The 24,103-nt window shown below is 35.8% G+C and overlaps 2 protein-coding genes across 2 annotated transcripts in view; one reads left to right on the forward strand and one right to left on the reverse strand.

The window, feature by feature from the left end:
- The window catches only part of LOC128989284 (uncharacterized), a 192,895-nt gene extending 172,518 nt beyond the window's left edge, over positions 1 to 20,377 (forward strand). The window contains exons 5-16 of the mRNA XM_054411163.1: positions 1,060 to 1,210; positions 1,882 to 2,057; positions 2,948 to 3,132; positions 3,439 to 3,553; positions 3,982 to 4,063; positions 4,628 to 4,781; positions 6,251 to 6,390; positions 6,547 to 6,691; positions 7,411 to 8,848; positions 12,375 to 12,507; positions 13,689 to 13,773; positions 19,680 to 20,377. Coding sequence (XP_054267138.1) covers positions 1,060 to 1,210; positions 1,882 to 2,057; positions 2,948 to 3,132; positions 3,439 to 3,553; positions 3,982 to 4,063; positions 4,628 to 4,781; positions 6,251 to 6,390; positions 6,547 to 6,691; positions 7,411 to 8,848; positions 12,375 to 12,507; positions 13,689 to 13,773; positions 19,680 to 19,748 — 2,873 coding nt within the window. The 3' untranslated portion in view covers positions 19,749 to 20,377. The remainder of the gene's footprint in view (positions 1 to 1,059; positions 1,211 to 1,881; positions 2,058 to 2,947; positions 3,133 to 3,438; positions 3,554 to 3,981; positions 4,064 to 4,627; positions 4,782 to 6,250; positions 6,391 to 6,546; positions 6,692 to 7,410; positions 8,849 to 12,374; positions 12,508 to 13,688; positions 13,774 to 19,679) is intronic.
- A 738-nt stretch (positions 20,378 to 21,115) lies between these two features.
- LOC128988633 (cullin-4A-like) overlaps positions 21,116 to 24,103 on the reverse strand; it is a 42,928-nt gene continuing 39,940 nt past the window's right edge. The window contains exons 11-14 of the mRNA XM_054410105.1: positions 23,723 to 23,878; positions 22,886 to 23,056; positions 21,922 to 22,074; positions 21,116 to 21,537 (exon numbers count right to left, since the gene is read on the reverse strand). Coding sequence (XP_054266080.1) covers positions 21,442 to 21,537; positions 21,922 to 22,074; positions 22,886 to 23,056; positions 23,723 to 23,878 — 576 coding nt within the window. The 3' untranslated portion in view covers positions 21,116 to 21,441. The remainder of the gene's footprint in view (positions 21,538 to 21,921; positions 22,075 to 22,885; positions 23,057 to 23,722; positions 23,879 to 24,103) is intronic.

The raw sequence follows: 24,103 nt of genomic DNA on the forward strand, positions 1-24,103 counted from the left end.
GTCTTCAGATAAATCATGCGTGCATTATAACAGGGTGTTTTCTGTTTATATTTGAAGATTATGCATTTTTGTCTCCTGTTGTGTTTGTGGTATCAACATTTGGAAAACTCCTTAATATAAATTAGTAAATAAGAAAATTATTTTCAATGGCATTATAATTTTTGCAGAATAACTATTTGTGTAGAACATTCCCAGGCCTACAGATATGCAACGCATAGATGTTCCCATTCCGGTACTTTCAAAAATGTGGTTTTCTGTACTCTATTATGCTATTTTCAAAAACCAAACCAAAAAAAGTGTGACCCTGGGAGTTTTATGAATTCTTTACTGGAAAAAACCAGTTCCAAAAATTTCATGGAATATGACCCTTTTTTCAAGGAGGGGTTTTGAGAAGAAATGGTATTCCTGTCTTGTCGGTTTTTAATTTTTTGCAAACATTTTTGTTTCCATACAAGATTCTGTAAATTTTTCAATGCATTTACTGTGAAATACACAATTTTCTTGAATTCGTCGAGGAAGAAGATTATTGAACAGGTCAGAGATTGTTCCCGGGAGGTTCCAGTTCTGATATCTCATATTACTTATAAATAAAATCTAGTTCAATCCTTTACAACTTTTTTTAGTTCTAACATAGTACCTAGTTCTAATAAAGTGCCTACTCGCTATCCTGTGGTTCCTCTTAAATATTCAATTGTATCATCATTTGTAATCTAATCATGTGAAACAAAAGGAACACTCTAAATAACTTTCTCTGTGAATCAAAATTAACCAAAGTCATATTCAATCCACAATGTTTGCATTTGGTTACGTTTAAAAATTCTATAAGTATGTGGGCTACTGATACAATAATAATTACCCAATATCAGCATCTCAAGTTGTAACATTTAAATTTTAATCTTAATATCTAATAGAGACTTAAGTCCTCTGGCTAACTCACTCACACAAAGAACATGACATTCAAAAATCAAGTTGATAGTGTTTTACATTCATAATTGAAATAATAGATCTCATGTTTCCTTTTTGTCTACAAGAGGCCTATCAGATTACTCCATGTTACAGATGAACAGTGGCTTGTGCAGATATCATCCGCCCCGCCCAGAGCCAAGGTCAGTCCAGGCCCCGCCAGGCTGCATCTACAAGAGCACCGCTTTTGTCTCACTGTGGGGGTGCCTCCCCGACTACTCGGCCACTGGCAGATACGACAACTCAGGTTAAACTACATCCTAGTGCACTAGACTCTAGCCTAAAAGGTCATTATCACATCACATACCTACAAGCCTTTGGTGATTGGCGGGATTAGAACCCAGAACCTGGGAACCAAAGGTTGGAATCCATTTTTTTAAAACAAAAATTGAAGTTTTCAGTTTGTAATGGTTGCAGGGGACAGTAATGATGTAATTGTGATCACTGGAGATATTCATGATATTATCTCGATCGCGGAGAAGTTCCAACTAAGGGACGGCTCCGGTCGTGTTAATTTGGCATAATTTGGTCAAAACAAGTACCCTAAATGCAGCACCGCTTTTTATTCGTATATTCAAGTTATCAATGAAAAAACTAAATAAATGTAAAATTGAACCACTGACATAGTGTGCTGATATCGTTCCCTGATTTCTGTTGACAGCGATTAATATTGAATTAATCCAACTTCAAGTAAACTATGTATTTTATCATATCATGATTACTTCTCTTATATATACAATAAAATTATCATAGTAACGTTAAGTATTAAAAACTAAGGGAGAAAATATAATTTTCAGAGAAGCACATTTTGTGAGTTGCTCATTCTACTACTTTCTAACTTGCTACATCTGGTCCATATAGATGGGGTGTTTACATAGTTATCTTAAAATTAATGTTCTGTTATATAATTATGTACAGGAGGTATGGACTAGTAGAGAACAAGTTCTGTTTCGAGGGAGGCTCGAGTTGTGGTAAAGGCGAAGGTCTGTACGTGTTAGTGACCGATCAGGGGGAGAACATCACCAGAGCATTCAAGATGGCTGCCGAGGGGAGACTGGCCGTCCGTAGAAGACCATTGGCTAGGAATATGTCAGGTTAGGAAACCCACCTATTGCCTCTGATTGCAGAATAGTTATTTGTGCAACTAATAGTGAGCAAAGGGAACAATTGACTCACTCGAGAGAAATACTTACTCACGAGCCGTAGGCGAGTGAGGAATGGTTTCTTGAGTGAGGCAATTGCACTTGCACTCGAGTTGCACATTATCTACAGTTACCATAAAACAAATAAATTTGTAAAGAAACGTGACATATTTTTACACAGAAGTGACGAACTTTTAATGACATTTAATGATACAACAGTACAACAGCTGACCAGCTGATTTACAGCCAGTGCTGCCAACGTATTTCGCGCGCATATGACCTTGTCTGCATGTTACGCGCTCACTATTTTGTGCCTTCCCTTCACGTTGCAAATCTGGAGTGAGACAATGTTAACATTGTCTCACTGATGAGCGAATTGGCCACTTTGCTTTCTCAAATCAGTGAGAGAACATGTACATTGTTTGGTAACTGTAGGAAAAAGTATGTATAGTGATGAACTGTTGGCAAAATGTGAATATATGGAAGCTTTTATGGAAAATATAGGTCTAGCATTGAACAAAACTGTTTGTTTTATTTTCCAAATAAATTAAATGGGTTCAGCTGTCCTTGATCATTGGGCTTTCAATAAAAATGGTCCTTATGGATAAGAAACAGCTGATCTTAATCAGAAACAATAATGTTACATAAGGTATGTTGATCTACTTGTTTCACCGCTTAAAAATTTCCTTATTGCCACTACTTAAACATTCTGTAAAGTCAAAGTCTTTCTTTGTTATTTCCACACAGTAAAAACAAAGCTAACTAGTTTCTTTCTACAAAAAATACAATGTGAAGAATAAGGCTAAAATCCAACACAGTTCTAGTTGATTTTCACTTTGTAGTGATGACGAGCCCCCGTAGATCACGTCTAGACCCGCGTGTGTCTGACCTAAGTTGTTTGGATGCCCGGAGTCGTCTGTCTACAGCTGACAGTTCCGTCGCAGACAGTCACAGCCATGATAGTCTACTGGGTTGGCCGTCTGCAGAGCTCTGGTCAGACTCATCATCCGTCTTTACCTACGCTCAGGTTAGTTTTTCTCATAAGTAGCCGAAAGTTATGATTAATTTGTACTCTTTCCATATATTCATTGGATATTTAGAAAGAGCTGTTCCATCCAAATTTTTGAGTCCCCCTTTGTGAGTGTGGATGTGTATACAGAGCTACAGCAGATTACTTCTGAGTTCCAACTTTGATGAAAATTGGTATGATTACTATTTAAGTGGTTATTCATTCACTTAATGCTTGCACTGATGTTCTTTTATTGCTTTAAGGTAATGTACTTTATCCAAGGTGATTTCCTATTATGGATATAAAACAAATGTTTTTCTGCAGAAGCCGAGCAGTTGGAGGGAGAGGGAGCGAGAGGCAGGAGAGTTAGAGAGGTGCTCCAGTTGTATTGGCAAGCTAGGAGTCTTGTCTCGGTCTTCCACCCTTACCACCAACTACGGTGAGTAGCTTCTGTAAATGTCTATGGTGGTTGTCAGGGTAAAACTGTGACACACTGAGTGTGATAACGGAGACGTTAACTCTACATGTATCAACATTGAACCATTGCATTTGAGATTTTGCACTAAAAGTTTCCATTACCACTCTATCATGGGTTATTGATGAATTCAATTGGTTCCATTGTCCATTTGGTTTATTGTGTTAGATTTTTAACTTTATTTAGTCAACTATTTTTTTAATAGACACAAAAAATTATTATTAGCCTACATTTTTTTTACTCAAATCACAGTCTTTTGGTTGTATACTATTACCCGTGTTTATGTTTAACTAAATATTAAGTTTTATGTTATAATGGATTGACAACAAGCTCACAATGATTTCAGGTTATATTTTAATTGTGATTTCTAAGCAAATGGTGCATGTTTTCAGGAGAGAGAAGACAGTTCACCAACGCCCCTCCATCTGTAGCCAGCAACTACGATAGAACAACAGTGTCTTCACTAGACTATTGGTGAGTGGGACCATACAGGGTGTTCAAAAAAGGTGGGAACATGATTTATATAGTGATTCCTTGGGTAAAAATAACAAAAAAGTTTACATAAACGTATATGTCCTATCTCATTTCATTTAGCGTCTGTCTGTAGGTATTTTTTTACAAAAGCATTCATAACTCCTTAACGGTTTGAGCTACAGGAATGAGATTCTGCAAATATGTTCCCAAATATGCCTTTAAAAATGGCAGCTATTTGAAATATTTTATGCAAAATTTCACAAAAATTAACCGTTAATTTTTTACAAAAAAATTGCAAGATCCATCAAATTTTGTTAATTTTATGGAGATTTCAACAATACCTCATTAAGCTTAGTTTGCACAAAGAATAATCAAGAAATTAATGCCTTCCTTTCTGTACCTACAGTACAGTTAAGTTGGTGTAAATGGAGAACTATTTACACAATGTTAAAACTATGGACTAATTATCGGTCGTCCCATACGCAAGTTTCCTCTGTACCTCAATGACGAAACACACATTTTTTGTGATATTGTTGATAGGTACTACAACCTTACTTGTTGCAGGAACCCTCGTAGCAGCACCCCTGGGAGGTCAAGAGCTGGCAGTGTGACAGTAGGGCGATCCTCTACCTCTACCCCAGCCAACTGTACCCTTCACATCAGCAGCCCCGCATACAGCAACTACGATGTGCCAAAACCACACATCACCAAAGTTGAGGTAGAGATGTCTTCTCTTTACATAACTGAAACATATGTTACGTTAGTTGTTTGTTGGTACTAGTATTACTATTGAACCGGACACCCGCCCAGACTCAAACTCTTTCCCATGTGCAGGTCGGGTTCACAATCAGTTACCTGAAGAAAATTCAGTTCAAGAACAAAAAGTGGATGGCGTGCATCAAACAATTTATTAAAGGAAGGTCCTTAAAAATATGTGGTAAATTAAAATTCAGATAACATGAATATCAAATAATCTACTGATCTGATTAAAAACCTAACCAAACAGGACCCAGGAGCATCCAGGAGTCAAACCCCGCAACCTGACTATGGCCTGGAGGTTGTCCTTTGCATTTCTATAAGTTGGCCTAAATAAAGCAGAGAGTGATTTTCCTCCCAGTTCCTTCAGCAAAATTGAGCGTTACTTCAAGTACAATTGCTGACTAAGAAAATCTGTTTCGTCGGCAAAGCTGAAGAAAAATTACTTAAATATAAAATAAACTAGCTGAACCCGCGGGCTTTGCCCCGCTTAACTTCATAAGTATTCGCATGGCTCAATCACGTCCTAGTTGAAGTTCGTTCGCTACGCTCACTCACCTTCAGGTTGGAAATCGTTCGCTGCGCTCACTTGTTTTCAGGTTAGCTCGTTCGCTACGCTTACTCGCCTCCAGGTTGATGTTCGTTCGCTACGCTCACTCACCTTTTGGTTGCAAATTAGCTGTTGTCATAAATTTTAAAAAGTCATCCCTTTTATTGTTTATAATACAGTACTTAGATAAAGGTTTTTATGTTTTAATATTTAACATTGGAGAATATAAACGTTGTTAAGTGCACAGGTGTGCTGCGATTGGGGTTTAATACATTTGGACTTATTCAAAAGTAAAATAGTTTTCTGTGCTGCAATCTGTAGAAACACTGTGGCACTATTTCAAATCATGAATAATGCTAATACAGAATGTTGTGATTATTCAAACCTACAAAACAGTTGGTGAAATTAAACATCTGCTTTTAAATTATATTTATTTGTAAACATAGTAGATCAAAAAGTCTGACATTGGCCCACTTAAAACCCTCTGGGGCATAGCCCTTTTGACGGATCTGCACCAAACTTTACTCGAACCATCCTTGAAAGATGCTTAATAATGCCTGAAAGTTTCATTACAATCTGTCGAGCGGTTTCGGAGTCCATAACGTATATACATACACACACACATACATAGTTCCTCTTTTATAGATATAGATTTCAACAATCACTTGATACAATGATATTTCAATGTTGTATGGTGGGAGGATGATGTTATTGAGTCAACTCAAATAGAACTTGCAGTTGATTAATACCAGCTGGCCTATTTACAAACATTACCACCTTCACCATTTCTATTTGCGTTGAGTATAACAATAGTTAAAGCTACCTGCATTTTTAGTGTTGTGCATCAAGGAACTAATGATTGTTTTCTTGGTATGAGCAAGTTGGGAGGAGGAGAGTACGACACTCCCCGCAGCATAAAGGAGAGTCTGCCCCCGCAGTGGATGCTGCAGACTACGGGGCCTGAGGAGCCGTGTCTCACCTGTGGGAAAACTGCACATCACAACACTGTTGCCAGAACAAGGTACTAGACATTGTTGCAATGAATGATGATCAGTTTTTATTTTCACCTTAAGCGTTTCATTACTAACAGTATTAATTGAGAGTTTGAATGATGTTCCAACCTAACACTACTCGAGGCATTTTTGTAATTTATTTATTGTATCTATGTATGTTGCAGTGTTGTAGTAGAGAAGGATGACTCGCACACTGCCATGTGCCCGTGTCAGAGAGTTATGTGTTGGGCTGGTAGTTGGATGAGGCTTCCCTATCTTCTTACTGGAGCCTTCCGAGCCAACACTATCACTGGCACTACAATACATAAAGTATGAATGATTTCATGTTTTTAATTCTCAATCCATTACTTTTAAAGTTGGTGAATAATGATAATCAAGTTCAGTACAAACATAAAAATTGAATTATTAAAACCTCACTAACTCCACTATTGACTTGGAGGTTGTCGTGTTATTTAGTACATTGAATTTTTTAATGGATTTTAATAATTAAGTTCATAACAGACTAATTTTTACATATAAGATTATTACTTAAATGAGTATTTTCACACATTGAGTAAACAATCTTCAAAGAAATGTTGAATATTAAATGTAGAATTTAAATTAAAACTAAATGTTCTGGAAAAATTGTTTATTTTTGCATGCACCCTGTCGGCTGTTGACTGTCGAGTTACCGGGTTTCCAGTTAGTGAGGTTCTACTGTACTAATAAACTTCTGGTTTATAAACCCACAGCTTTTACTTTTTTCTTAATTGAGGTACATTTTTGTACAATTTTAACTTGATTTCTTGTGTGATGAAATATATTACTCTACCAACATAGTTAGGTAAATCTCATTTTAACTTAAATATTGGGTGTAGCCTAATAGTTTTACTCCCAAATATTCAATCAATGAATAGCAAATATGTAGAGGGGCAAATACCGATGGAGACGTTTATATGATTCAAGTTCTATGGATGTTATCTTGCCCTTTGTAGCCATTTAAATTCAAGTTATACCTTTAAGGTAAAAAAATGTTTATTTTATTTCAGGTCAAGCTTGATGGAGAAGGTAAAATGCCGTTTGTCAACTGCAGAGGAGAGAACTATACTTGTGAAACATCCAACAACAATCAGATGAATCAGTCAATAAATGAAGGAGCGCAAGAAGTGGATGAATGTAATGATTCAGACCTGAAAAATTCAAAGAATCAATACGCTAATATTAAAGTAACCTCAAAAAATGCTGCTGATAATCCTGAAGTGGTAATACAAGAGCCAAAATCTATGTTGCCTTATGCCAACTTGGAGTTTGCCAAATCACTCGAATACTATGAAAATTCACGTGAACTGATGCAAAAGAAGGATGCTATAAAAAATAACGTTCATAACGGGCTTGAAAATATATTAGACGTAACTAGTAAAAGTTGTTGTACAAAATGTGGTCATGCCTGGAGAAATCTCCCTCCCAAACCGGGTCCTAAAAATGATGATTATTTAATAATGGAACCTGCAACGAATCATTCAACAAAATTAAGAAGTCAACCATCTTCTCCACTACAATCACCTGTTCATGAAAAGTTTTCTCAGAGCTATCTTCCCATGCTTCCATTATCAGGGAAAGCTGAAGAAATGCAGCACTTCAGGTTGCGTCAGTTAAATGAGAAGTCGCAAAGCACTCCGAGCTTACCAATACCGAGAAGAAAAAGTTTTACTAATCCGTCAATCCACGGTTCATCGGGTTACCACTGTATGTCAGAAACTAGCAGTCCGTATGTGAGGAGACGGTTGATGACCACAAGCACATTACCTCCAGAGAGAAAGGACCTTCTGATACCTTCTATAAGAAAGCGATCGAGCTCCATGGATTCTTCAAGATATCTCGATAATCTGGAGAGTATTGAAGAAAAAGTAGTCTCACCGACTCAAACTTTAGTAAACACGCCAACAATTAGTAATGCTACGTCTATTGATTCTTTATCGGACATTTCACTAAATCAAAGACCAATTCCGACAAGTAGCAGTGAACATGTATTATCCCGAGTTGACAATTCGGAATATGTCTCATGCAAGTCCAGTTTGAGAGTTTTAATCGAAGAGCAGCCTAGCAAGGCACTTGTAGAGTCTAGTAGTCATAATATAATTAATAGTCCAATACCACAAATAAAGAGATCAGCCAGTATTCCCTGCAAGACTGTATACAATAGAGATTCTTCCAGTTCAAATGATTCAGGTGTTTCTACTGGGTCCCTTCAGTTCCGCAGAAGGGACTTGATGGAATTAGATTTTTGTTCGAGGAAAAGATCTGTCCCTGAGAAACTGAAGATTGTTAAAGAAAATACTATAAACCAAAGGCACATTATAAGAAAATCCAAGTCTGTGGATCCATTCGAAGACATGAATTTTGAATTTGAAGAAATGAAACCTCCGGTGAAATCTTCTTCTGCTGGAGCTTCGGTACCTGTATGCACCACTCACACTGACGCTAAAGGTAAAAATATTTATACATTGTGCTTTATTAATGGCTTACGCTTTCACCTACAAATTTTGTTCTTGTGTCAACTTAAACACAGTAAAGGCGGGGACACACTTGTCATACACCCTTCCGATCCGACTCCGATCATACTGCGGTACGACTGTCGGAGAGGGGAATGGTACATAATATTGAACGCGGTTGTTCACACCTCTCCGACACGCGTCATGTCATACTCCGATCCTACTCCGATTTTGGTTCCGATCACGCACCGACACTGCAGTCTATTCGTTTGTCGGATGCAGGACGGGTTGTTTCTTAAAAATCACCTTTATTCTTAAGGTTTAAGAATATTGGTTTAAGATAAATATATTCCGATGCTTGATGTGAAATCTGTGCGTGCATATCTTCAATTTGAGACCTCGATCATGAAAATCTGACGAGTAGAAGAGCCAATCGAGCTCGAGAGAGAAAACCTAATGTGTTTAATATATATGGGCACTAAGTAAACAACCTAACTTTCATTCCATGCAGAATGGACCCAAATTCTCCGTTTTCCACTGCCCTCCAGAGATGTTTGACTTTCTTCCTCTTCATCTAGACAAACCACCATCATGGCTGAATCCCGAAGTCCAAAGTTTTTAAACATGTTTACAACTTTCTGCACGTAGTTTACAAATCAGACTGGCAAGTGTTGATCGACCGGTGGAGGAAATCTGAGATGGGTAGGAATCGTGTATGACATGTGTGTTCACCCCCTCCGATCCCGCACCGATCCTTCTGGAATCCCGCAAATCGGATCGTAGTAGGATCGGAAGAGTGTATGACAAGTGTGTCCCCGCCTTTAGTAGAACTTGTATTATCCAGGTAGAGTGAGTGTTGATAGCGCTGCCGCTGCAGTAGCTTCCCACAATTCTTTGTGTTCTGTTAAAGATGACACATTTTTTTCTATTTTCTTCTTCCTATTAGTTTTTTTTTTAACAAAGAAACAATTTCACTTTGAATCCAGCATAACATTCAAAGACTTTTGAAACATATAGAAAGAAGATAATTTATTTTTGTAAAAAAATACAACCGACTTCAAACGCTCTAAAAAGAATGAAATAATTTCAATAAAGTAAACTTTTGTATTAGGCAAGCTCACGTATTTTAAGTCGGCGCGGCTCTATGATGATTTTTGATACAAAATTGAAAGAGGGTGTCCATATTGCAGGTGACTATCTATAACTAATTAATTTTGGTTAATTTATCTGCATGTAATTTTCATAGTTATGTGTTAAGTGTTATTTTATTTCCGTAATCAGAGATCGGCATTATAGTGGTATTAACGAGTATCTTTAAAAAGATTATAACGCATTTAAATGTTTCTAACTTGGAAAATTAACGTTTTAGTACTAAACTAGCTTCTTTTCCCTATCATAATATCAAACTAAATTGTTTTCCTATGCATATAGAACATTTGTGTGTGTTATTTTCATAATGCACTTATTCTGAAGTAAACATAAAATACAAGAAAATATTTCTTTTAATATATAAACAAAACAGTTCAGTATGTTTTTTATATATTTATGTTATTCAGCTACAATTTATTGATTTTCAAAATACACACACAATATTTAATTTCAATCATATTTGCAGTTTGAGCCGCGCCGACTTGAAATACGTGAGCTTGCCTAATACAAAAGTTTACTTTATTGAAATTATTTCATTCTTTTTAGAGCGTTTGAAGTCGGTTGTATTTTTTTACAAAAATAAATTATTTCATGATTTTTAGTGACTGTATAATTTTTTATGTATTAATTACTTGAGGTCTTTTGATAAGCAAAACTGTTTGAAACAATCAAAAGTACCACAGAACAATCATTATTTTAAAACTGCTTGAGTCACGTGTTCAGGTTACATAATCAATGGGTATGAAAATAAACATTTTTAGATATTCCTTAAGAAAGAAAGAGTTGTCCATTACATTAGGCCTAATGAAAAACTAATTGTCTTTTCAAGATACATTGAAATGTCAGACATCATCGTTAATGTAGAAGTGTCAGACATCGTTTCCTGCAATCGGTGTACTTCTACATTATAAAAAGAAATACAGTAACATCTCAAGCCTTTTGGAACAATATGAAAGTTATTCCTCAGCCACCAGCACTAAAAAATCTCTCAAAAGTGGAAAATTGGTCGTTAACACGTATAGTACCTTTGGAAAATATTATATGAAAGATTGGTTCAGCTAAAAGTGGTGTAAGTCATGTAGGGGGTTTTGTTTGCTCAAGATATAGCCTAGTCGAAATTGCAAATCATCTTCCTCTAGGACTTTACGAAGCAGGCATAATAGTATTGATATGATATTGTAACTGGGTAGAGAATATCAATAAACATTCCATATCTGCAAATGCATGTTTAGTAATTAAAATATTTAACACTTTTAAGACAATTGACGATTATGCACTGTCACACTTCTTAGGTCGTGTAAGGAATAATTGCATTTAATTTATATTTAGACCTGTTTTACGAATGCTTTGGTTTTCACAATACACCTTTATTTGTCAATATCATACAGCTATTCACTGAAACATATATGTTTTTGTAAGTCAGAATATTCAATACTAATAAAAACAGAATTACTGTATACACAAATCAGGTCAAACGTTAAAATACATTTTTTATAGTAACCTAAACAAACTGCATTATTCTCAATGTAATTCATTTAGGCTCCATGGCAAGAAATAGTTTATTGATCAATATGAAGCAACTGTTTCATGAAGAATTGTCTGTAGCTTCATTTAAATGGTTTCAACTAACAGCTGTAGGAATGTTATTATTATTTATTGCCTTCTCTGCACAAATGTAAACAAAATAAATGTTGAATATTTAAGGTTTTCAGAATTTTTCACCGAAACAAATATTATACTTAAACATAATATATAAGGTACCAAATAGAAACTCTCCTGGTTATTTTGGTGGTGGAACCACACTGATCGGTAAAAGAATCACAGAGAAATTTGTGAACATACATAGAAAAAAAAAACATCGCCACAAACAAATTGAGAACCTCCTCCTTTTGTTGGTAGTGGGGGAGTCGGTTAAAAAATAGAAGAAACCCGAGTTATGGAGTACAAAGCTATCAACATCTACTCCTACACAGTCCGTCATCTTGATGTTTCAGTTGGTCTAAAGATGGCAACATAAATTGCCGAAATATATTACCTATGTTGTAATACGTATAATGTAAATGTTTAAGTGTTGTACGACACAATTTATGTTTTCTTTTTATTTGTTGAATATAATAATGTGAATGGCAGTTTATCTATGGAATAAAATACTTTAGTTCAATTTGGTTTTCGTAAGGACACTGATGAATATTGCACAATTTTAGAAGGACGTATTATCAGTTGTAACAATAATAAGATTCCGGTAAACTCTGTTTTAAGGCTTAACAATTGAATCTTGAAACACAAACTTTGCCAAAGTTTTAGTGGTTTTGAGATTCAGTGTTGATAGGTACATGTTTTCTAGTGTAATAAAGAGTTAAATTATTTCACAGGCTACCTGAGTCCAGGAGGAGTTCCTTACATAGATTCTCACAGCACCAGCAGTGGAACTTCGGACATGTCTGACTACATAGAGACATTGTCACTCTCCTCCTACACGTCTTCTGATACTCCTGACAGCTTACAGTCAGTATCTGTCACTTGCACTTGAGTGGGTAAAATACATAGATTTAACATCAATATTTACAACAGCATGAAGAAAGGATCAAAACCTGTTTTTACCATTCCAAATTGATCAGCTGATTTTTTTTAACCTACAACAATGAAACATTCACATTTTTTAAGTTGTGTTGATTTGAAATGGTTTTCAAAGCAGAAAAACTATTATTTTAACGAAAACATATTATTATTGGGGATGCGGAATACTATCCCCCGAAAAACTACCCCCCCAGGTGAAACGTGACGTCACAAAATCTGCCAACTAACCAATATGGAAGCCGTGTCCGCGACTGGAATACTACCCCCCCTAGACAAATCATGCTATTTAATTTTAATTTTAATTTGAGTAATTCCATTGGATTATAGAAAAGTCATGTGGTGAATATAAAACAGAATTTCGAAATGTTACAGCAAATTTGGTTGGTTAGGTTAGGTTAGATTAGAACTGTTTGACAACTAAATTTGAGTGTCCGTGACTGGAAAACTGGCCCCCCGGTCTCTGACGTCAATATGACGTAGGAACCTGTTTGGGGGGGTAGTTTTCCGGGGGGCAGTCTTCCGGCGACCCTTATTATTTTGATGCTCTGTCATTTTTATCAGATTGGAGCTTGGGGGATTTTTTATATATAAATATTTGCTGAAGCTCTGGAGTTTAAAGTTTGTAGCACAGTTGATGCATCATGAATTTTAGTTAAATAATACAAAACTCTCTGTGGGACACCCACAGAGTGTATCATTTGTGCACTTGAATTCTGTGATACAGTGATATAATCATCTTTGTAAGCGGTTTGTAAATAAAAAGATTCAGGATATTTTTCCCCCATGAATAAATATTTAGCCATAACTTGTTGCCATTAAAAAATATATGTGGGAAAACAACAAAAACAGTCCTGGTAATGGAAAGCAATCAATGCAGAACAGAAATAACCAGGTGGATGATGGGTTTACTGAATTGGTAAAAGTGTGGCTACAAAGCAAAGCATATTTCTTTACATTTATTTTCTGTATTTCTTTAAATCTATAAACTTTTGACTATTCGGTTAAGTAACTGCTTAGCAGCCATTCCAGGCTTTTCTATTGTAACTCTATAAATTTGTATTGCAGTTAGTTTGAATTTTAAAGTATTTTTTTATTTCCTTCCCCAACAGATTGAACCACACAACAATCAACACTATGAGGCCAAGGTCTGGCAAAGAGTATCACACCATCGACAGGTTCAATCTCAAACCTCAGGTAACAATTAACTTAATTCTTCAAAGAAGGACTATTGTTTATTTTTTTTACTATTAACTACTATTAACACTCCGGAGGTTCACAATATTGGTTATGAATAGATGGGATTGTACTTTTATTTTCAACTAGCTGTGTACCCGTTCTACGCACGGGGATCTTATAGTATTCAGTTGAAACCTTATTATATAAAGAACAGCAGTTGGTTTGCATATTTTCAGATATGCTGGCCAAACTATTATACATAACTTCATTTTATGTTGTTTGATGTTGTTCCGGATCGGTATGACAATCAATATAAGGTTAAATTACCTGTGTCCGCCGGTTGATCCTAATGTATCCTATTACAGGAGATTAAATTAATTATTAAATAATTATACTGAGATCATGAAAGGTTGTGTATTTCTATTTTTACAAAAACTCAATCAAAATATCAAACAATAACACAAAACATATGTTGAACAATTACCATATGTTATTAAAATATTAACTACTACTGTCATCCCTCCTTCACAAGTCAAAATGATTTGGTTTTCTTCTAATCCTTTCCCCTCGTCTTACAACAGGAGCTGAGTCATTGTTTTGTAATTCTGACCTGGACGATTGACCTTTATTAACATCATGGGAGATTCTGAATGACTTGTCTCTTCTTAGGAACCATGAGTTTCTTCGGTATTCTCGTCCATCACCAGTCTGGATTTTGTACGATCGAGGTTCAGGACCAACTTGAACAATCTTTGCTCTCAGCCAACACTTTGGTTTGAATCTGAAAAGCACTGGTTCATCGAGTTGAAACTGATCAGGCTCTGTCTTCCTCATATCACCGTATAGCTTCTCTCGTCTTTTAATTTTTTCTAGCTGTTTTGAAACATTTTTTATGACCATCGGAATAAGGTGGTTGGTCGTAGATGGAAGTAGAGTCTTTGTCCTCCTACTCATTAGCCGCTGAACTGGGGAACCTAGGTTACCTCTTGGTGTGTTACGGTGATGAAGAAGTGCAAGATAAATATCGGACTGTTCTTCTTGACACTTGACAATTAAGTTTTTTCCTTCTTGGACATACCTCTCCGCTAGCCCGTTGGATCTTGGAAAATGAGGAGATGAAATTCTATGATTAAATTTCCATTCGGATACGAATTTAGTAAATTCCATAGAAGCAAAACATGGTCCTCCATCAGTTCTTAGTTCATCTGGAATACCATGAGTTGCAAAGTACTTTTTTAGGTGTGTAATAACAGTGATGCTACTTTTGTTCCTAAGATTTTCACACTCAAAATATCCTGAGTAACTATCAGCAACTACTAAGAAGTCTTTACCTCCACATTCAAAAACATCAGCTCCGATGAACTGCCATGGCCTCACTGGTACTGTTTCTTGAAGGATCACATCTTGAGGTTTATCTCGTTGATATTTGCTGCATACATTGCACCTTGCTACATGTTGTTCAATATCTTTTTCCATATTAATCCAATATACATAGTCACGTGCTGTATTAATTGAACTTTGAACACATTTGTGAGGACGGTGAATATTCTGTAACACTTCAAGTTTCATTTCATCAGGTATAATCAAACGGCTTCCTTTAAACAAAAGACCATCATAGCAACTTAGTTCTTCTCGGAAAGTGAAATATTTTACTAATTCCTTGTCAACAGTGCTTCTTTCTTCGGGCCATCCATTCAAGATCATTTCCTTCAATTTAGAAAGCTCTGTGCATTTTCCAACACTAGTTCTGATTCGAGAAACTGTATCAGAAGACATAGGAATTATCAACTGAATATCAAAGCTGTGAGGTTCATCATCTTGGTTGTCATTGTAGCAATCTCTACTCAAGGTGTCAGCCAGATGAAGCTCACAACCCCTCTTGTAGACAACTCTTGGTCGATACGGTAATATTTCCAAACACATTCTTTGGATTCTGGGAGGAGCGTCAGACAACGGTTTCTTAAAGATAGCATCTAAAGGCTTATGATCTGATTCAATAATCAACTCCTTGCATCCCCATACATACTCATGAAACCTTTTGCAAGCAGTCAGTATTGCGAATGTCTCTTTTTCAAGTTGACTGTAGTTCTGTTGCGATTGAGTCAATGCTTTGGAATTATAAGCTACGGGCTGCCCAGATTGTAACATAACAGCACCTACTGCATAACTGCTTGAATCCACAGATAGAGTCACAGGAGAGTTAGGGTCATAGTAACGAAGCACGGGAGTTCTTTGCAGTTTTTGCTTTAACTTGTTGAATGCTTCTCGTTGTGGTGTATCCCAGAACCAGGCCACATTTTTCTCAGTGAGAACTCTTAGAGGTTGAGTATCAACCGAAACATCTGGTATAAACTTTGATAAGTAAGTTATACAACCTAAAAATCTCTGAAGCTCAGACAAGCATGTGGGTTCCTTCATTCTTGAAATGGCTGCTACTTTGTCAGGATCAGCTTGTAACCCTTGGTCTGAAACTATGTGACCAAGAAATTTCACCAACGGTTTGGCAAATATACACTTTTCTTTGTTAAGTGTAAGTCCTGATTCACTCAGCTTTGTCATTACTTCATTCGTGATCTTTTGCAAATCTCTTTCATTGTTACTGTGAATGAGTATATCATCCATTGAACACTCTACATTCTTAATTCCTTTGAGCAAGTCTGACATAATATACTGGAACACTTCAGGGGCCGATACCAAACCAAAGGGCATGCGTAAACAAGAGTAGCGCCCCCAAGGTGTCGAAAAGGTTAGTAGTTTGGATGTTCTCTTCGTAACTTTTATCTGCCAGAACCCTTTTTTACAGTCTAGGATGGTGAATAAAGTAGAACCATTCAATCTAGCTGCGATGTCCTCTAATGTAGCCAATGGGTAATGTCTACGCTTTACATTTTTGTTTAGATCAGTTGGGTCAATGCAAAGACGTATTTTGTCTCTTTGTTGCACTATGACCATAGGAGACACACAAGGAGTAGGCTCACTTACTGGAATAATAATCTTGTCTCTTACCATTTGGTCAAGTTCTGCTTTCACTGCGTCACGTATTGGATGAGGTATTCGCCTGGGTGGGTGTATTTTGAAACTAGGATTTTCCACAAGATCAATATCATACTCAAATGACTTTAAACATCCTATTCCATCATATAAGTCACTTATAGACTGATCGACTATACCAGCAACCCGTTTGACGAACCCTAGTGTTTCACATGATACTCTTCCTAATATTGATTGATGCCCATTTGGAACTATTACAAACAAGACAGTGTCTTTATGAGACTTTTTGGTTACAACTGGACAAATGGCTTCACCCAAAACTGGCGTTTTTTGGTTGTTAAAAGAAACAAGGCATTTAGTAGCAGAAGGTACAATGTTAAGATTACAAGCTAGAGCCAAATCATGGGAAATAACCTTGCACTGAGCCCCAGTATCTAATTTAAACTGCACAGTTTTGTTATTTGGCAATTTTAAGGGTTCTGTCCAATCTTGATTCTTGACTGGGTTAGAGATGCAATCAACATGCAACGGATAATCAGAATCTTCATTCTCTACAACCTCTAAAACATCAGTATTTTTACTCTTACTAGGGAGATTCTTTCGAGTTTTACACATCTTAGCAAAATGACCTTTAGTCAAGCATTGATTGCAAGTTCGATTAAAAGCTGGACATTGGCCTCTAGAGTGTTGTAAACCACAACGTTTACAGTCAAAGACTGAATTTTGTAACTTAGGCCTAGAAAAGGAATCATCCCTCTTTACGACATTAACATTTTTAGGGCTGTCAGAGGATATTTCTGCTAGTTGTTTCTTAGCTTGTTCATGTGCCCTACACTTACTAATCGCATCATCTAGGGTAAGGTTATCAGTAGAAAGTAACTTTTCCTTTAAGCTAGAATCTGATATGCCTATTACTATTCTATCTCTTATCAAACTGTTTTTTAGCTGCTCAAAATTACAAGAATTAGCTTGGTTAACCAATTTTGTAAAAAAATCTTCAAAACTTTGATGGGTTTCTTGGGTGATTTTGTTGAACAAAAATCGCTCAAATACTTCATTAGATTTACCAACAAAAAACTTATCAAATCGTTGAACAACTTCATCCAATTCAATATCTTCATCATCAATGAAACCAAAACTGTTATATATATCTATAACATCTGGGCCTAAACTAGACATAAATGATGCTACCTGTACTGCATTTGATCTCCTATCAAGGCCAGAAGCTGTGTAGTACCAGTTCCACTGTTGCTTCCATTTCTTCCAAGAAGGAGCCATCTGAGTACTTGAAACCACAAGACATTTTGGTGGTTTTACATTATTATCCTTGTCTTCTGTATGGTTTGAATGGATATCATCATCTTCCTTAAAGGCATACCTTTTATTTCTATTCCGTGTGGGTTTCGGCACCATGTCATTAAATTAATTATTAAATAATTATACTGAGATCATGAAAGGTTGTGTATTTCTATTTTTACAAAAACTCAATCAAAATATCAAACAATAACACAAAACATAAGTTTAACAGTTACCATATGTTATTAACATATTAACTACTACTGTCACATTTCGGCGAAATTAAATCGCCATCATCAGTCCTAATATAAGGTCTTGAGCTTCCCCATTAGGTGCATCTTGGAGTTTTTGAAACACATACACGAACTGTACACTTATACACATGTCGAATAAAACATAAATACATGGTAGACCTACTTTTATTTTTACTATGGACATGTAGACGTGCGTCGGTCGTGTGCCGAGTCTCGACTGAAAACGCTCATTTAAATGTAAGCCATATACAAGAACAATTTTATACACAAAGAATCTCTATTTTCATTTACGGTTACCCTACAAATTATTGCACTTGCGATTAATTAAATCCGTTATGTAAGGAAAAACGTTTTTAATCTTACTTGGTTTGGATTTGCTTTCAAAACGTGATCGGAAATGGTTGCGGTATTCGTAAACAACATTCAATGTAAACATATTAGTGACAGCTAGAAGAAATAATCTTGATTCGAACAGCTGTTTGTTATTTTTCATAGATGAATATGTGATAAACATTGGAAGTAAGCTATACAAAAAATTGCACAAAATTTGGTTTTTAAACGTCCGTCATTTTATTTACAAAGTAGTGACGCCATATTATAATGGCTAAAGACAATCTCGCCAATCCATTGAATACATTAAAATGATTTGGAACTTGATAGGTACTCTCGTTTTTCAGGAGAAGGCCACGTAAAATGGCTCTTGGGCCGTGGCAGACAGGAAGCCAGACAGACAGAAATTTAGATGAGACTTGTTTCGGTTTCTTTAATGTATAAAACGTAAAAATAACCTAAAAGTTTATGATTCTGAGCAATGTACAGACAAAACTCTAATTTTATTTATATAGATGGGGCAGGATTTTTCTTTTTTTGCTACAAGAGAACCTTATTTACGCTTTAAGATCTTGAATTAAATTTCTTGCAAATTGCAATGACAAACAATACAACAATAGCTATTTGTGTAAACAGCGCAAGGTACGTCATTGCCGCTTGAGAACTGTAGTTGGCCGCACAAAGCTTTAGCTGAGTGTTGCAATACAATTTGAGAGCAGCAATGACCGTTTGTCATCGTAATACACACAAGAGTTTTCGTGTTACCATCGCCGACTGGACAAATACCATCACGAGAATAAACCAAATTAACGTTCTCCGTCCAAAAATTGAGAATATATTTTCTAAAAATGTTGGGACCAGTCTACCCCTAATAACATCACAAATTCACAATTTACAGTCCCTGTAACATACCTAATAACATCCCTGTAATATTCATGAATGAACTCGTCTTTAACGGGCAGATTTGTTAGGTATTGAGTATTGACCATCAAGAAAAATATGCAATAGGTTTTTTATTTTTACATGTTAACAAACACGTTAACTTTTTTTCAGATCAGTCAAACATCAGGAATCAAGACTTGTGGAACTATAAATGAAATGCAGCATACCAACTCGCCATAAACTTGAATAGATTTTTACCAAGAGTAATCAAACCTACTTATAATTAATAATTATCAAACCTACATAAGTAAGAAGGTAATTGATAATTTTTAAGGAAATTGACAGGAAATCAGCTTTACCAAAAGTCCATGGAGACACATATAAACAACACCAAAGCAGTTGTTTACAATGTCTCGCTACTTTTGTGTTGTTAATACGTGTCTCTATGGACTTATTTAGATGTAAGCCTGCTTTCCTTTAAATTTCCTAATAAACCATTCCTGGCTAATACTCTATCTTTTAATTAGATAACCTTAAAGTATTTGATAAGAAATGGATAGTGTTTATTGTAGGCTACAATAATGACCAAAACTATGTGTTTAATTAATGTTTGTCATCATTGCAGATTGTAGCTAACCTGACAATCAATGATTACCTAACACAAAAAAACTGAAAATCTGAAACTCATAAGTTTATCCTGCTGTTGTGTGTATGAGTAATTTGTTTGGATATAAAATTTAAACATAAAGAAAAGACATGCTCAAGAAATTAAATCCCGATTTAGTTTGTTCATTATAAATCCAAAACTTTAACTTAAATTTGCTTATTTCATCTAACATGGCCCAATCCTGGAGAGCCACTATTATTGAAGAGGAAAAAACATGTTAATTACGTTTTTACTGTAATTTAAGCTTAGTTTAAAAGTTAGTGATTGAAGAGTAAGTACATAATAAGCAACAAATTGTGATACTCGTGTATACCAAGTGTAAATAGATATGATATAGTAAGTGTGGATTTTGTACAAATTCCGTTGTGCCATAGCGATTGTAAATATATTCTTATAGTACACAGGCCTAACATTTTACATGCAGTATTGATGTTTTGTAAGTGTGTTTATAATATTGTACCAATAAACGTGTGAATTGTGGTCATATTTATACCTGATTCCCTTGATTCTCTAATTTATATTAGTAACTCACATACAGCAGTGTTGTGTAAAAAAAAGTAATTTCACTGTAAAGGCGGCTCCAGACATGCACCATTCGCCAAGCATCGAATAGCGAGTTAAAGCCAAGAGTGAGTTATACAATAAGCCAAGAGAGCAGAGTTGTGTTTCGAGGTCCCAGGTTCAAATACAGTCAATCACTAATGGATTTTCTCTGATTATAATGCAACCTCTGGGCCTAGCCTGAAGCAATGAGATGTGAAAAACAGTTCCGGGCTAAAACAAGAGTGTCCTAGGATGTGAAGGTGAGACATAAAGAATTATTACTGTATTGGATCAAGAGAGAGTTGTTTGTAGTGTTCAAAAACAAGCCAGTTATCCTTAAAGACCATTACACCTTACGTACAGGATGAAATCACTAGGATAATTTAAAACCAATATATTAAAGTCGTTTATTATAATTTATTAGAAATAAAACATTTATTCTCTAACATATCTTTATACACTCGCATAAGTTAAGTCTTCTGTTGCAGAAAACAAAATCCAAATCCAGGACAAATCTAAACAATCCAGTTTTCCTTCTGGAGATAAAAAGACGGTCAAAACCATATATCGGATAACAAAATGAGTACTCACACTGGAGATCCGTAAAAAAGCTGATTGATTACGTCAATTATATTGATCTACAAAAACCGAATGATTTATCTAAATTTGTTGAAGTCTGTCTCTTCACTGTACACTGTGTATGTGTTTTCACACTAGCTTCACTTAGGCCATGTAGTTGTACTGGTTTGGGTTGTCCTTGTCCCGCTCCATGTAGTCCCGATCTATCAGAGACTCGATCCTCTTCTTCAAATCAGCAGGCTGTAAAAAACAATAAATATGAATACGATAAGCAGAGATTGATTTTGATTGGTTACACCAATCATTAATAATTGACATAATGGAAACTTATTACTGTTTAGTATTCATAGTATATTAAGCTACAACGCTGGGATTAGATGTATACAGTACAAAGCATGATAGTGATGTGACGAAGCGGATGTGAGGGATTGCCCATTCTTCCAGAGAACAAAGCTGGACAATATCTTATTGCCTTGCTTGGATTAAGCTTTGTGAAGGGGAGATTATGTTATTGTCTATTTTAAGGTATATTTTGATTTTCACAAGTTTGCTGCACTGAAGAATTTTTTCCAATTCAAAATATCTTTTGCAGAAGAACTAATAAAATGTTACTTTGGTGATTACCTTGACTGGGAACTTGAGCTGGTTGTACAGTTCGGTGATGAGTAGGTTGTGACTCAGTGTCTTCCTCATCTTCATGATCCTCACAATGGCTGCGTCAATCTGATACTGTCTGTCTTGGAACACACGTTCTTCTGTCGCCTTCTGTTCTTCCGTCTAAAACACAAACACACCATGATAAAGTAATACTGTTCAAATTAAATCAGTCCCATATCTAACTAATAAAACTTTCTCAGGTTTCAGGTACTGTTTGTTTTTTAATAATTTTGTATAGCCTAAAATGTACAAATAATTTGAGGGAACCAAGATTTTTCAATTTCAGCAATCAAATTGATCACTCCCACGCTGAAGTTCTAAATGCTGACCATTACAGTAATAAAATACCAGACACAATTTTTACACATTACCTTCACCAAAATCCTTATCAGCATGTTGTTTCTCATTTATAAGAAATCATACGGTCTGGAACATTCTGGATAACTAAGTTTTCTGGAAAATAAATAGGATTCATCGGTCACTCACCATAGAATAAAGGTCTTCAGGCAACGACCATGTTAAACTTAGGTGAAGAATAGGATATTTTAAGTTAATAGCAAGCTTACCTGAATGGGAAAGAGTCCACACTATTTGTGTGTTTGTGTATTGTGTTTCTAGTGCCAGTTTGGACTCTTTCCCATTCAAGTAAGCCTGCTATCCTCTCAAAATATCCTATAAACTGGCCCTTGTGCCCAGTATGTTGTCGAGTTTGACATGGTCATCGCCCAAAAAGGTACTACTTTTTTGGAACAGAACTCTACGATCAGATGGAGGATGGAGATTACATTGTTGAAATAATGGTACTGTACAAGGTGAAAACAAACAAAAGAAACACAGTTTGTGTCACTAATATGGTTTGGCTTCCTTAAGAGTGATAACATCTCTGTAAATGGTTTGAGGAAAGCACCATTCTACTTTCATTAAACATTACCGTTTCTTTCATCTGGATCTGGTTGATCTTGATTCGGAAAAGCTTGTTGGTGAACTCAGCGTTGAAGAAGAACTTGTCACCATCCTCCACATCTCGTCCCCTAGGTGTCTTGGACAACACTCGGGCTCGGCCACACGCTAGCGACTGTAACGTTCTCCTCAGCTCTCCGTCCTGATGGGTATAATCAACAAAATTACTCACCATGGAGTAACACAAAGTTACTCATCAGTTTCTCAAAAGCTTAAACATTCAAGACAGTACCAGACAATACAGGGTATCTACCAGTTGATTAAATTCCAGTGACTGTAAGGAGAATGATTACATTATAACACACACACATTGAACTTACAACTGGTTGCCTGCTACATTCAATATTGATAATTCTGCATTTATCTTATTATTTTAGTTGTGTGTATCTATGTCATAAGCATTTTTTTACGTTTTATGTAAGGCAACAGTCTTGTTACTATCTAACGTCAAACTTTTTATCAGATAACATCATTGATTGATAGCCTAATGACAAATGGCATCTCAGTCCAGTAACGATCTCGCTTGGAAACGAACCAGTTCATTATAAATCAAATCACTGTCTGCATTCTTTAAGCATAGCACAAAACAAAAGACAAGTCTAACTGGTTTTTGGCTAGGTTTGATTTTTCCTGTGACTTTTGGAGCCTTAAAATTAAAATCCGTCACTTTTCAGCAACTTCTAGGACCCTCTGGTTAAATCAGTGACTTTGTTTAGGCTTCAGTGATTTCTGTAATTAGTAGACACCAAAAAATTTAATCAATATGAATTGTAAATGGAAACAACAAAATATAGACACAAGCTTTCACCTCAATGTTGGTGCCAGCTTTTATCTCCTCCAGGCTGATTTCATCTTGGTAGTTGAACAGCAACAAGACGAGAGCTTGAAACAGTGACACTTGTAGTTCCTTGCGTCCTTGAGTGAACTCTGCCTTCAGAACACAATGGCCCAGCGTTGGCTGCCACTGTAATAGACATATAACTCACTCTTAGACACAATAACACTTTTTACATACTGCCTATACAGAAATCAGTTTGTAATAACATTTGCCCTGTTCAGTTTTTTTTATTTTATTTTTTATATACTTCCCTTTTGTATTATACCCTTCCATAGTTAAACTATTCTATTGGTTAAGGCATTTCCCAACTAATCAAATTGAAATTTGTACCTGAAAGGACAAATTCTCAAA

The sequence above is a fragment of the Macrosteles quadrilineatus genome, unplaced genomic scaffold, assembly GCF_028750875.1.
Source record: "Macrosteles quadrilineatus isolate MER2022 unplaced genomic scaffold, UCM_ALF_1.0 Scaffold_3__2_contigs__length_128488019, whole genome shotgun sequence".
NCBI classification, from domain to species: domain Eukaryota; kingdom Metazoa; phylum Arthropoda; class Insecta; order Hemiptera; family Cicadellidae; genus Macrosteles; species Macrosteles quadrilineatus.